General features: G+C 38.5%; 1 protein-coding gene across 1 annotated transcript in view; it reads left to right on the forward strand.

Moving 5' to 3' along the window:
• Positions 1-15,991, forward strand: part of TTN (titin) — a 279,722-nt gene that overhangs the window by 3,694 nt on the left and 260,037 nt on the right. The window contains 12 exon segments of the mRNA XM_060302200.1: positions 326-613; positions 1,097-1,182; positions 1,291-1,529; positions 5,824-6,139; positions 6,504-6,656; positions 7,317-7,454; positions 8,952-9,083; positions 10,342-10,479; positions 11,077-11,214; positions 11,710-11,847; positions 15,114-15,407; positions 15,504-15,626. Coding sequence (XP_060158183.1) covers positions 326-613; positions 1,097-1,182; positions 1,291-1,529; positions 5,824-6,139; positions 6,504-6,656; positions 7,317-7,454; positions 8,952-9,083; positions 10,342-10,479; positions 11,077-11,214; positions 11,710-11,847; positions 15,114-15,407; positions 15,504-15,626 — 2,183 coding nt within the window.

The raw sequence follows: 15,991 nt of genomic DNA on the forward strand, positions 1-15,991 counted from the left end.
TGAAGTTGGGAGGAAGTGCAGGAAATATCCTCTAGAAATGTCATAACAAGATCTAGGCTTTTTCTTTAAAAAAAAAAAATGTGGTGGCCTAGAACAGCTAAACAAGACAAAGCAAATCAAATATGGTGGCGGGGTGCCCTCTGCCACCTCCTGGCTCTGCTCTTACTGTCATCTGATGGATGAGCTGGGCTCAAGGACAGTCAAGCATGTTTGGTTCAGCTAGCCATTGCCTGGTTTGGACACCAGAGCTATAATCATTTAAAAATAGATTGTTGGGAGTGCCCTGGCTGGCACCAGTCCTAATTTTCTTCCCTTCCCACTGCAGCGGAGACAGCACCACCTAACTTTGTTCAACGGCTGCAGAGCATGACCGTGAGACAAGGAAGCCAAGTGCGACTCCAAGTGAGAGTGACTGGAATCCCTACACCTGTGGTGAAGTTCTACCGGGACGGAGCTGAAATCCACAGCTCCCTTGATTTTCAAATTTCACAAGAAGGCGACCTCTACAGCTTACTGATTGCGGAAGCGTACCCTGAAGACTCTGGCTCTTATTCAGTAAATGCCACCAATAGCGTTGGAAGAGCTACTTCCACTGCTGAATTACTGGTTCAAGGTATGTGCTGGAGGTTGAGGAACAGGGAGCAGGGAAGGGAAGGATTTAGGACCAAGTGGGGTCAGGGGTCCACCTGCCTGCCCTCTGAGGTCTGGTGATGCTGTGAGTTGAAATCAAAGCTGGCATTTCAACACCCATGAAAAGTCTCTGAGATTCCACGCAGGAGTTTAGAATCATTGAAGCAATCTGTGGTTTTTAACCCTACTAGAAACCAGGAAGTATTTCAATTAAGTCATCTATGTTTTCAAATTATTGGCAAGCGATGGAATTTTTTAAAAAAAGATTCTAATTAAATTCATATCTAATAATAAATACTTTCTATGTTTAAAGCTAATTTATATTCATACAACATCCAAAACTTTCTGCATTTTTGCCCATTGGGACACACAAAATCTTATTGACTTTGTAGTCAGAATTAACATAATCCCTTTAAAAATGGGTCCTTGTGCTCCCGTCTAAATATTTATCTTTCCCTTCCTACAGGTGAAGAAGTAGTACCCGCTAAAAAGACAAAGACAATTGTTTCGACTGCTCAGATTTCAGAAACACGACAAACTCAAATTGAAAAGGTTTTTTTTTTTTTTTTTTTACTATATACTGTCAGGTTTTAGGCCTTTCAGATTGTTTCTTCATCAATAATTCCTCCTCACCATGGGCTTTGTTTTTCTCTTTTACAGAAGATTGAAGCCCACTTTGATGCCAGATCAATTGCAACAGTTGAGATGGTAATAGATGGTGCCCAACAGCTGCCACATAAAACACCTCCCAGGATACCTCCTAAGCCAAAGTCAAGGTCTCCCACACCACCATCCATTGCTGCCAAAGCACAGTTGGCTCGACAGCAGTCCCCATCGCCGATAAGACACTCCCCTTCCCCGGTCAGACATGTGCGGGCACCGACCCCATCTCCCGTCAGGTAAAGCCTCTTAAAAGAGATCATTATGCATTTTCAAATTAGGTTTAATCCAATAAGATGAGAGAGATAAAAGGAAGAAATAAGAAATGTAGGGTGTGATAAAGGAGGTAAACCAAAAAGACACTGGTTATGATTTTCACAAATCCTCACTGTCCACTGGTAAATTGGAGAACTTTATAAACGCTAATTCTGAATTCTTATTTGTATACCATTTAATATCTGCTTTAGGAGTCAAGAAAAAGCACAGCGAAATGAGAAGTGCACAGAATTTAGGGTTGGAAGCCCTGCGTTCACTCAGCTTGATTACTTGTTAAAATGTGACTTAGAAAATAATTATAATAATAAAATACTCACTAATATACATTGACCACTTTCTCTATGTCAGACATTTGATTGGCACTCTGTGTATATTATCTCATTAAATATTCATAGCAACCTCTAAGAACTATCACCCCTAATTTTATAGCTAGGTGACCAGAGCTAAAGAAGTTAAATAATTTGTTTAAGGTCTTAGTCGTGTCATTTGTAAATTATAGAGAAACACAGAATTATCTCAAGGTGTGTTGTGAGGGTTCAGTGAGATAATTAGTTGAAGGTTTCTTGTAGATATAAAATAATTATACAAGTGTTCTTCTGCTCTAATAATAAGTAAAACCTTCTAAATATTTTGCATGTGCTTATGTTATTTTGTCTAGAATATAAAATGGATTTCTGTTAGGTTTCTATGCTTAGTTAATATGGAGGTATATTAGGAAGTAAGAATGTATCATCAGGGCTTAGAAACTATTGGGTTGGCCAAAAAGTTTTCATAACATTTTACAGAAAAACCCGAATGAACTTTTTGGCCAATCCAATATATAAGCAAGTATAAATTATCCATAGCAAATTTGAAACTTTGGGATTTAGCTTAACATGCTGAGGGGTTTTTTTACATGATAAACTGATAAAAGGGGAAAATTTGGAGTAAATAAAAAAGTGATTCTTGACCAATTTAATTTTTTTAATGTAGAGAAAGTTCCCCTGCCATGAAAAATTTTAAAAGAAGAATAATAAGTGGATAGTTGATCTAAAAAATATTCAAACTTATTGTGAAGTTACTGTAATCAAAACAGTATGGTATTGGTAAATGCATAGAAAATACATGGGCAAAGCAGAACAGAGCATCCAGAAATAGAATTCAAGTATCCAGGAAATTCAGTGTTTAAATCAAAGTGACCTTTCAGTTCAGTGGGGAAAAGGATATTTTACTCGATAAAGAATGCTGGCCCAGTTAACTATCCATTTGGGAAAAACCGAATATAAACTTGTACCTACACTATTTACAGAATAAATCTCAGCTTGACTAAAGAGCTAAATTAAAAACTAAATCACAAAAATAAAAGAGAAGAAAATTTGTGAAAACAACTGTAGGGAAGAGCTTTTAAAAATAGATTTACAGACTCAACAACATAAAAATAAAAATTTATGTATGGCAAAAGCAAGGTCATTGCTATACCAAACAGTGTATTTGTGAAAAAAATTTAAGGATGCCTCTTCCTCGAGATATGTCATTGCCTCTGCCATAAAATATTAAAACAAACATACAGTGGCCACAGTGTGAATTGTACAAGCCTAGAAACAGTGCATAATCTACACAACTGTACATGTTGATGCTGGATAAGACCCTATAAATAAGCAAATGCAAACCGTGGATCTCGGGGGAAATGTTTGCAATACTTATGACAAAGGACTAATACACCAGATGTATCAAAAACTTCCACAAATTAATTATTAAAGAAAAAACAAGCAACACAAATGAAAAAAAAATTGACAAAAGACAAGCATTTCACACCAGAGGCAATGTAATGTCCAACAAATATATGGAAAAATGCCAGATATTTTCCAGTCTTTATTATAGTGGCCACTTTAAAGATATTGGTAAACACTAATATGAAGCCTTGACCAAAAAGCTAGTTTTAAAAACGTGTCTGGCTATCAAAAAAAGTGTTCTATCTCAGGCTAACTCCAAGTTTGCGTACACAAAATCACAAGACAGGCCGCATGTGATTTCTGGGGGAGATAACAACCTCACCGTATTTTTAATCCAAGCCTAAGAGTCATTTAGAATTACAGAGCTTCCCTGATTCTATGGAGTATTTTTACTGTCTTAGAAGTACTGAGAATTCATTGATAACAATCCCAATTATTTAGCCCCCCAAATTTGCTTTAAAATAAGAAATTTAAATATCAGTTTGTGGAGAAAATAATGGTTATCCAGGATAGACAATTTCCTAAAATGTCTCACAGTCTAATCTTGATTTTTGTTGTAGAGAAAGGCAAACATATTTCATTGAATAAGGTGCATTGTATCTAGCTGTGACCAGGTGATTATTTTCTTTTTATTGTAAGAGCAGAAATAAGCACTTTCCTATAATGACTCAAATTACATTGATTTTCACAGTTATGGGCTTACCTGCAACCTGCTGCTAATCACTCATGTCATGCTAATCATGTCTTTAACTCTATTTGAATTAGACCCACTTTACTAGGGAGAGCAAGAACAAGACACAGGTTGAAACTTGGAAATACATGTCACTTTGCTTTTCTTCAATTGGTGTAAACCCTACGTTATTCTAAACTGGTCTTTGTTATGGTTCTAAGGCAATCACTTTCAGAGTAGATACTTGTTCCCCTAGATCTACCTTTAGTTGATCACAACTCCATTTATAAAATGTAAATTGATTTTCACCTAAAAACCCTTCTTCAAGAAAATGATTGAACATTTCTTCATGAAACTGGTTAATATTGTAATGTACTATTAATTTACTCTGTAATTTAGAGCAGATATCAACTGTACCTTGAGCCTTAATTAGAATAATTGTTTCATTTATGATCAGTGTAAGTTAAATACCCTATGTAGTGACAGAATACATTTATAAACATTTTCCTGCATGTAGTAGTTAAATGCAATGATAAGGCAATACTGCCACCTAGAGGGAAAAGTATAATAAACCCTTTGGATCAAGAATTAAATTATGAAAAATTTCATCTTAAAATAATGCCTGGAATTATTACTATAGATTAGAAACTGTCATTTTTGTCTGTAAATGCCTTGATTCAGTACCCAGATTCTTGAACTGATGGTATTTCAGTTTGGACACATAAAAAACGATGAAAACTGTTTTGGAAGAAACCACTTTATCAATTTAATCAAGAACTATAGAATCCTTAGGTTTCAAATTATCCACTATAAGGATATTTAAAAGAAGTCCAGAGTACAATACAATGAGGGCGAGGGTAAACAAAGACAGGATAAATTTAAAACAGCAGTTCACCATACTTTGACCAGAACAACAGTTTGCAAAGTGCATTGCACAGCCTATACCCAAAAAGAGTAATGAGAAAGCCTTTTTCTGCAAAAAGAGTAATGAGGAAGCCTTGCAATTCACAGGGCATATGGGCATGATGGGCATGATGAAGGCTGTGGGAAATCCTGCAGGAAAATAAAAAAAAGGTTTACCTTGTTTAGCCTTGAGCTGCACAAGCATTTTGATTACAGAAACCTTTCTTCCTTCAACACCTATTTGACGTCCCCTCGCCCCCACCCGCCCCCCAGAATTGGGAGCACAGAGAAATTTAGAGTTATGGTTACCATATTTGCCGTGTCCTTTCTTTGACCGTATTTTAAGGACACGCCTTCTGCTGTCTTGACTTTTCTAAACACGAAAAGGTGGGGCAGGGCACAGAATTCTTTAGTTTAGGATTAAATCTGATTCTCTTACAGAATTACTGCAGATGAGAATAAGGCTCACTGAGATTTAAAACAAATTACTTTCAAGTACATTACTTGCCTCTGTATAGGTTATTGAGCCACGGATTTTTTTATTTTTTTAATTTTATTTATTTATTTTGGGCTGCATTGGGTCTTCATTGCGGCGCGCGGGCTTTCTCTAGTTGCGGTGGCTTCTCTTGTTGTGGAGCACGGGCTCTAGGTGTGCAGCCTTCAGCAGTTGCAGTGCGTGGGCTCAGTAGTGTGGTTCACAGGCTCTAGAGTGCAGGCTCAGTAGTTGTGGCGCACGGGCTTAGTTGCTCCGCGGCATGTGGGATCTTCTTGGACCAGGGATCCAACCCGTGTCCCCCGCATTGGCTGGCGGATTCTTAACCACTGCACCACCAGGGAAGTCCCAAGCCATGGATTTTAAAACTCTTCCTTAAATTAAACACTTCCAGAGTTTTCTTCCTTTATTCATATCTGATGACCAAGGGAGTAGTTCCTTGTCTTGGCATTCTTTGACCTCTGTCATTTGATTTTCAGGTCCGTGTCTCCAGCGGGGAGGATCTCCACGTCCCCCATCAGATCCGTTAGGTCTCCGTTACTCGTCCGGAAGGCTCAGATGCCCACCATGCCCCCAGGCCCTGAAGTGCCTCCCCCTTGGAAGCAAGAGGGCTACATGGCTTCATCTGAGTCTGAGATGAGAGAAACCATGGTGACAAGTGCTACTCAGATCAGGACAGAGGAGAGATGGGAAGGGAGATACGGGATCCAGGAGCAAGTGACCATCAGCGGAGCGGCAGGGGCTGCCGCCAGTGCTACCTTTGCGGCAGGGGCTGGTGCTGCTGGGGCTGCAGAGGTACTGTCAGAGCTTCCTTTCTCTTCCTTTGACATCTGGTTTCTCCCAACAGAATCCTGCCATGAAACGCAGTCTGTGTAGGTTGCAGGGAAAATGCATACGAACATAAGAGTATAACCGAAACTGAAAACCCAATTTGGCTTATGCTCTGTAAAAGTGTTTTTTAATTGGAACAAAGGCTCTAAATCCGTGAGCTTTTCATAAATGTAGGTTTTCACAGTACCTACCGTATCTCTCTTGGCAATGATAAATGCTTGTGCATGTGTCTACTGTACTCTAGGTGGCTTGGTTTCCACTGTTCTTTTGTATTTTCTACCGTGCGTGTCATTTCACAAAGTAATGTGCTTGGTCACTGCCAATCCAGGTGAAACAAGAAACTGACAAAAGTGCAGCTGTTGCAACCGTTGTTGCTGCTGTTGATATGGCCAGAGTGAGAGAACCAGTTATCAGTGCTGTAGAGCAGACTGCTCAGAGGACAGCCACGACTGCTGTGCGCATCCAACCTGCTCAAGAACAGGTAGGCCTGGGGCCATGCACACTGAGCTGTGCATGCAATCAATGCTCACATCGCTTTGAGGACAACACTGAGCCCACCATGGCCCGGACTTTTAGGTCTTTCCGAGCAGGAGGTGGTCTGAGACCAAAGGTGTTCAAGTTACAAACATTCTAAGTACCTGGTCTAAGACAGCTAGGCAGGTAAGAGTTAACTCTCAGAAAGTCAAGATAGGAGGTCAGACAAGGTATCCCAAGTATCAGGGCACTCCTGAGTTAAGACAGGCAAAGGTGGCCGAGAAAGTCAGCTGAACAAGACGGTACATGTGCGTTCAGAGCTGTAGTTCCAGACCGGTCCATCCAGAGCTCAGTCTCTCCAAGAGCCAGGCAGGAAAACCATTATTTCAGGGCTGCCATTACCTTTCTCTAAGCTTCCCCCAAAGACCTTTGCTTTTACTTTCCTCAAAACAAACGTGACGCTTGATTCATAGCTGAAAGGTGTTATAAATCCAAGATAATTTCCCATCTCATATTTGAATAGATTTTCTGTTATAGTTTAAAAGCACTCTAGCTTTCCTCCTTGTCATCTCCTGTGTGACATTTATGTCTTTATCCTGATTTATTATTGTGACTTTTTATATGAGGTGCATTGCAGTATTTCTTTCCTTTCCCCTATGAAAATCAGATAAAAAAGGAGGCAGAGAAGACTGCTGTAACTAAGGTGGTAGTGGCCGCCGATAAAGCAAAAGAACAAGAATTGAAAGCAAGAACCAGAGAAGTCATTACCACAGAACAAGAGCAGGTGCACGTAACTCATGAACAGGTGAAACTGGTTTTTGATATGAAATTATTATTGTGATTACCAGCGTCAACACAGATAATAATGTTTACCATGAAGGGTGTTGTTTCATGAGCAACACGGTTATTTCACACTAATAACATCCCCTGTATCTCTGTATCCCTGGGTGCTGGATACCAAAGTCCTTTAGAGTCACCAGACGCTTCCCTTGTGTAGACAAAAGGGACCTCTAGGAACACATAGCAGAAGTAGAAACAGGGGTCTCATCTACACTGGCCTGGAGACGCACTGGCTAAATATGTGACTACAAGGGACGGAGAAGTAGATGCTGAGGTGGGAACTGGGAAGGGTGGAAAAGAACACTGAACACACAGTGCTCTGAAAATAGCTTAGCAACTGCTTCCTGACTCCTTAAGAGAACATTTGAACATGGATTTGAAATGAGATGGAGAGCATGGCCTTCTCGGGTGAAATAACCAGAAAAAGTGAAAAAGACAGCTCCATGCTTGGAGGCATTCAGGAGTGAATTAGATGAGGCCAACTCACAGGGCTCTTGGCCACCCAATCCGATTGTCAGTTGGGCGGGTTTGGGAAGATACCTCTCAAGCCTCTTTTAACCCTGAGATCCTGAATTTCAGTGACGACGCCTGAGAATGGCAAAGAGGCAAATGGAGAAAACTGCCCCCCCAGCACCACCTTTCCCCCCACATATACCTTAGGTGTCCAGATCCAAGCACAGTATCTTCAGGGAGTTAAGGATTTGGAAAACATTTTGCCTGGGATGTGCACAAAACTTTTCTCCCTTTAATGTCTCAATTTTAGAAAAGTAAGTCTTGATATTCCAAACCATCACAATAGTTAGGAAATTTTTCGAAGCAAAATTATCGTATAAATGTGGATTATGAATCATCTATACTTGATTTTTTATATATAAAATTAAAGGGTCAGACAGTATTACTTCTAAGGTCTTCCATTCTAATATCCTGTGCTCTAAGATTTCCTTTACATGACAAAGTGACACAAAATAATATTGCCATATATCCATTTATAAAAATTGGAAGTCCTTTTCTTTTTGCGGTACGTGGGCCTCTCACTGTTGTGGCCTCTCCCGTTGCGGAGCACAGGCTCCGGACGCGCAGGCTCAGCAGCCATGGCTCACAGGCCCAGCTGCTCCGCGGCATGTGGGATCTTCCTGGACCGGGGCACGAACCCGTGTCCCCTGCATCGGCAGGCGGACCCTCAACCACTGCATTGGAAGTCCTTTTAAAGAAGACTACACTCTCCAATTCAAAGCAGTGTTGAATCCAATTTTTTTTCTCTAAGCAACATAACTTATGGTTTAGGCAAATAAAGAGCATGAGTATGGTCATATTAATGAAAATGAGATCATTTATTTAGTGATATCTCTAGAAAAAGGACTTTTCTTCTTTTACTTCCTATTTTTTTATATTTAGTAAACATTATGTCACTTCCATTAGAGATCGGGAGACAATAAGATTTTGTTTTTATCATTGATTTCAGATAAGAAAAGAAACTGAAAAGGCATTTGTACCAAAAGTAGTAATTTCCGCAGCTAAAGCCAAAGAACGAGAAACTAGAATAACCGGAGAAATTACTACAAAACAAGAACAAAAACAAATAACACAAGAAATGGTAAGTCAAATTTTGTAAATACCTTGTAATTTGTTGACAAATATCACATTCCAGCCAGCTACATGTACCCTCTAACCAAAACCTCTAAGTGGAGGAGTCTTTTGTGTATATTATCTTTCTGTTGTTTCTCTATATCTAGTACTTAAACTCTTTCATGATGGAAATTCTGCTCTCATTACACAATTTTCCACTCAACTGATCAGTTTCAAGGAAATTGTCTATCCGCTAGAATAGTTTGGGGCACATCAGTGACGTTTCTAGAGCATAATTAAGTGGAAGATAGATATCACTCCAGCCCAGTTATCCACTGGTACAATCAGTTTTTTCATGCATAGCCTGAGCCCTTGGTCACTTAAATTGTAACACACAAACTTGACATAGTTGGAAGACACATGCATGCGTATGCCCCTACACACACACACACACACACACACACACACACACACACACACACGCGCGCACACACATACCAGCCACGAACACTCCAACTAAATATCAAGGGAAAGTGAGGAATTGCTGGACATCAGAGAAGACCAGTACTTCTTCAAGAAAGTGCCCTAATTCCTGGTTGATGAACAGTGACCCAGAAGTGTTTGCTGCTTTTGTGCTATAGAGCCAAGTTGGAAAAACCCCAGTATCACCAAAATCTACTTCTCTCCCATGTGTGAAATCAAGCCTTACTGGGTCTAGCAAGAGGCAACTTTTGAATTCTTTCATGTTCAAGTAGATTTCAGTGACATTGAGGGTGTTCCAACGTGGCCAGCCTCTCTTAATCTCAAGCTCTTTGTTGATCCCAGAGCTACTTTTTTAAAAAGATCCAGCTTAAAACACTATATACTTAAAAGGCTGGCCAGAGGTCTTTGGATGAAATTCCCTCTCCTCACAGTGAGTGAGAGACTTTGAAAGGAACCCAAGTTGGCATAATGAAGGGCATAGAAGTCCCTGTTGCCATTGCAATGCTGGTGACTGGCGAGTTCAGTCTAACTGTAGTTGTCTAGCCATTTGCTAGCGGGTGCTCATTAAGTTCCCTAATGTGTCAACATATCTTAAAGATGAGACCTTTTCAGTTTCTAGGACAATTTACTCAGGGGCAGGTGGGCAGAAAAGAAGCCCACTCCTGGGTTTTAAACACAAGCATAGGCCCTCAAAATGGAACTGTGATAACACCGAACATTCTGTATTCTCTCGAATGTCGAAAGGATATCTTGCCATTTCTCCTGTGCCTTTTGAAACACCTTCATTTTACTCTGAAAATCAGACAATACAGAAAGCTGAGACAGCAGCTGCATCCGTGGTGGTAGTTGCCGCTGCCAAGCCCACAGTCTTAGAAACAATTCTGGGAGCTCAAGAAGAAAGTGTCACACAACAAGATCAAATGCATGTAACTCATGAAACGGTGAAAACTTCCTGCTGGTGTGAAATTCACTCTTGTTTCATTCCATTTGCAAGCCACCTACATTTTCATCCTGGGTCTTAATCATCACCTTTTCACCTCCTTCTCTTCTTATGACTCATACAGAAAACTTCAGAATCTCTCAGGAACCTTTTGCTGTCTATCTAGCTTTCACTGCCACTTTTCATTCCTAACTTTTTGGACTTCCCTTTGGATTCTTACTAGTATGATATTATAATTCACCTTAATATTTAACATGTTTCTATTGAATACTCCAGTGTCAAAGTCAATTGATAAAATGCAAAATTAGGTATTTTTATGACTCTATTGTCATAGAGTCATAAAAAATTATGAGAAGAATAAGGTGAGAAAGAGAAATGCATCCTTTTATTGCTCAACACATTTTTTTCTTTTAGACTGAACTTATTTTGATATTGTTACCAATGAAACAGTATGGATGACCAAAGCAACTCAGATGATAAAACGTCCTTGCATAGGAAGAAATATTCTTCCTGTCTCAGCTTTGACTTAATTTCTTTTATTAGAGGCTATATGAAATTTAATGACCATTTTCTCATCTTTTTTTTATCGTATGACCAGATAATGAAAGAAACTAGGAAAACAGTGGTACCTAAAGTCATAGTTGCCATGCCCAAAGTCAAAGAACAAGATTTAGTAACAAGAACTAGAGAAGGCATCACTACCAAAAAAGAGCAAGTTCACATAACTCAGGAAAAGGTGAATACAGATATTCGAGATGGGAAAAGTTTCATCTTTAAACTAATTTCCAGTAAACCATTAACTACAGTGTGATATGAATTATTGATCTGTATTTTCCTTTTTGAATCCCCAACTAAAAACCACATGGTGAATGTATGACTTCTTACCATTACTTTTATCTGCACATTTGATTTTCATTCGTCTGTAACATTTGTAATTCATTTTATTCACCATTATCCTTTGCACGAAGATTGGCATTTTTAGCCTGACTTCTAAAAAGCAATATAAGGAATCATCTGGAGATTTTTTTTTGTAGTTAACGTTTCTAAGGTTTGTGGTTCCCAGTCAGTGTGTACAAACACTGCCCAGTGCAAGTTAACTTCTTTTGTGTAGTTAACCCTGAATAACCTTGTCTTGCATCCCCACTAAGGGGGTGGGGGTGGGGGGAAGTGTCATACCATATGCATCTGAAGCCCTGTACAATTTAAACCTGGATTTTACTATAATAATCAGATGAGAAAGGAAGCTGAGAAAACTGCCTTGTCTACAATAGCAGTTGCAACTGCTAAAGCCAAAGAACAAGAAACAATACTGAGAACTAGAGAAGAAATGGCTGCTAGACAAGAACAAATCCAAGTTACTCATGGAAAGGTGACTATTGCTATTCCAAGTGTGAAATCCCCTATTATAATACATTAACACTAAATCTCATGTGAAATCCCCTATTATAATGCATTCCAAATCTCAAAATTTCTTATGAGACACTATTAACCTGATTTATTTTTAGATGTACAATTGGAAACTAAAAAACTGAATTATTTATTATTGTTAATATTACTACATATTCCTTTCCTCACTTATCTCTTCACTATTATTTTCCATTTTTTTATTATTAACAGCTAGGGATTCTCCAGAAGATGATTGAGATTGCATGCAGGCTAATTTTAAGATACTCCATGGACATTTAAAAAAAAGTGTTCAAGTAAATAATGACCCTTACTGTCAAAAAGATGTACATTTTGAAGTACAGTATTAAGTATAAATAAATAAATCCAGTATATTACAGTGTAGAGTATGGACTTATTTCAGGAAAAAAACCATAATTTTCATCATGTGAAACTCTACCTTTTTTTCTCCCTGTAAATATCAGATGAGAAAAGAAGCTGAGAAAATTATGGTGCCTGCTGTAGTAGCTCCCACTAAAGCTGAACAAGATGCAATATTAAAATCTAGAGAAGAAATTATCCAACCAGAGTCAATACACATCAACCATAAAAATGTTATTTGTAGCATCTATTTGTGGCTATGAAATTTCCATGAATTTACCTTCTTCCCAGGACTCTATACCCCGGGTGAACTATTTACCTAATTTTATTCTTTATTGCGAATATAGTAATTGGGAATTAGCAACTAGTTTTTCAATTTCTTTAGCGTCATAACTGAGTCCTGTCTGTATTTTCTATCTCTACATCTTTGGGGGTTTTTTTCTAAGACACGATTTAAGATCAGCTTTTTTAACATTTACGTAAGTCTAATATTGAATGGCATGTCAGCCTTCTAGAAGTCTCATTGACGACAGAAATTCCAGTATGTAACATACTTCATGAGTGATTATATTTACATTTTTGTTCTGAATTGCATAAATTTGACTGTCTTATTTTTGTTGTTAAAAATTAGCTTAAAAATAATTAGCTAAGAGTGGAAGCTCAGGAAATGTCTAGACTCAAAGAAATAGTTACCACTGCAAAATCTGTGAACACTGCCAAGAACTAGAGAAGGATTTGCCATTAAGCAAGAACAAATACATCTTTTTCATGAGGAGGTGAAAACTGATGCTGTGGACGTGACAAGCCTTGTTTCATCCCATTTCATCATCAGCTCTCCTGACTTTTCATCCACAATGAGTCTCTGTGCTCCTGCTGCTCCATTTAATTGCTTAACTGATCAACAGAACATTAGAGACCATTAGATTCAGTCCAGTCCTTCCAGTGCAACAGTCAGCACTTCTAGTTGTGGAAAGTCAGATTAAATAACATTAGAGACCATTAGATTCAGTCCAGTTCTTCCAGTGCAACAGTCAGCACTTCTAGTTGTGGAAAGTCAGATTAAGTAACACTTTTCTTTGTGTCTTCTAAATTAATTCTCAGCTTTAAACTTGTATGAGTTAGGGTCTCCAATTCTAGTCCAATTCTTCTTCCTGATTATCTAGGTTCCAAAAATATGAGGGATATTAGAGTCAGTCCACTAAGAAATAAGAGCAGCTATCAGCATAGATTACTCGTTTGTGGCTGTCCATCAATGAGTATATGGGTCCACCAGCATATGTATATAGAGTTGACATATCTTAACTAAGGAAAAACATATAGATGCTTCCCCAACTTAAAATATCTTACTATAGTTAAGATTCTTTTTTGCATAAGTTTTAAATTAAGAATAACATTCATATATGTCAGTTAGCAAAGGACAATTTCTTTGAGCTTAAGTTTTCTCATTATTAAAATAAGTAAAGTGAAAACTCAAAACTATTTCATAGACTGGTTGAAAGATTCAAATGAGATATAATGTAAATGTAATCATTCTATAAGCAAAGTAATTTATATGTGTGTGTGTGTGTGTGTGTGTGTGTATAGTTGAAGATGTTAACATTTTAAAACATCTATAAAATTAAAGTCAACTAATGGCCTATATGGTTTAAAAAAAGAAACAACCAGAAGAATGAACTTAACCCACCTAATCCTCACATATATTTTGCATTCTTCTAAGATGCAATCTAAAGTGAAAATGGTATCTGCAATTCTTCAAGGCAGATTAGATTGTTTGTGGCTTCCTTGATGGAGAACTGGATGAAGCCTATAATCACTAAAGGCCCAATTTCGTCTCAGAAACACCTCATTTATATCTTAAATGGTTCAGAGAATAATTTTAACAGCTATAGAGGTAGCACACTTGAAAAACACTTCAGATGCAATCTAGATTCTATTCACAGCAGCAGAAAAGAAAACTGAACATTAATAAAATATTCCAGCATTCTTTTAAAGAGCACTGATGGACACGGTGATGTGATTTTTGCGATATGCTGTTTCCAAGTACTGCAGAGAATAATAACGTATAAGCTGTATCAACTGGCTTGCTTTCTTTAAAAGAGAAACTCCTTTGCAAAATGTGTTCCCATTTATGATAATCAGATTCATGGAAATGAGAAAACAACATTTCTTTTTCCTTCTTCACTTTAACTTACAATAGTAAATTGAACTTTGCTGTGAAAGATTGTTCTCTTGAATCCAAATATAACACTTTCATTTTCATCACAGTATCTTCATTCGTGTGTTTTAAGAAAGATACTTTCTAATAGATTAAACAAATTTTATACCTAGGGAATCATAAGTAAATTAATATGTTCCCTGTGTGTTCACAAGTTTTCATGTTATCTTAGATTTGCATGTGACTGTACAATTCTGTAGCAACTGATTTTTCTGGATGGGAGTGTGACAGTATTGAGTGCATTTTTATCATCGCCGTCGTTGCACCAACGCCGGACTAAATGATCGGCAATAAAAATAATCAATGAAGATAACCAGCCCCGAAGTCCTGATTTCACAAGTGCTAATTGACTGTCTGCCATGGACAAAGTACTAGACAAACTCAAAACTTCCTTTCTGTTTTACATACACATTGTGTTGTCCTATGTTGTGTTTATGTGATTTAATGTCTAATCTATTTAAGCAAGGATTCAGAGTGTATCTAACTAGATGTCCATGCATTATAATAATCAGTGAAATATTAAATTCGTAAATGCATTTCTAAGTCATATTTCTGGAGACATTAACATAGCTTTGTAACGTAGGTGCCGTCGGCCCATCGTGCCTTTAGACATGACTGACATTACTGAGTATTAATTCTGGAAACCTTGTCTGCAGGTGGGCGTTGGGGAAAAGGCGGAAGCTGTAGCAACAGTGGTTGCTGCAGTAGACCAGGCCCGAGTTCGAGAGCCCAGAGAACCCGGGCACGTTGAAGAAATGTATGCTCAGAAGACCACTTTGGAGTACGAGCACAAGGAACACGTGTCTGCCGCCAAGGTAACTGAGCATCCGCCACGTCCAGCCTCAGAACCCCACATTGTCCCTAAAGCAGTCAAGCCTGGAGTGATCCACGCTCCTTCTGAGACTCATATCACAACTACGGATCAAATGGGAATGCACATATCATCACAGGTGAGTCTGGACCCACTGGCTGCTCCCGGGAAAGCGAGCTTAACTGCTGTGCTCACCTGGTGAACACGGGTATCACTGAGTTCCATTTCCACGCAGATCAAGAAAACTACAGATCTAACAAGTGAAAGATTAGTCCATGTGGATAAACGCCCCCGCACAGCAAGCCCTCACTTTACCGTTTCAAAAATTTCTGTTCCTAAGCCAGAACATGGATATGAGGTAAGAAGTTAATGAGCTTGACAAAGAAATGTTAGGCTCGAAGGAAGAAAGTATCTAATGGGTGACGTAGGGTATCTTTGCCGAAAGCCAATGTGGGCCTCTTTTTGATGATGTCTGTTTGCTTTCACAGTGGACTCAGAAGCCCCTAAAGTCTGAAACTTGCCCAGCAGGGTGAGCCTAGGCTAGCAGTTGGTTATATTACACCTCTGAGAAGACACAAATCCATACAGGCTTCTTTCCTTTCACATTTTGTAAAAGATGATGTGTTACGCAGTTCAGTTTTCCTCATTCTGTGAGACATTTCAGAGTAACTTAAATGAGAATTGATACCAATAATAAAGACAGACGTTGAGAAATCATGTGTG

The sequence above is a fragment of the Globicephala melas genome, chromosome 7 (genome assembly GCF_963455315.2).
Source record: "Globicephala melas chromosome 7, mGloMel1.2, whole genome shotgun sequence".
Lineage (NCBI taxonomy): Eukaryota > Metazoa > Chordata > Mammalia > Artiodactyla > Delphinidae > Globicephala > Globicephala melas.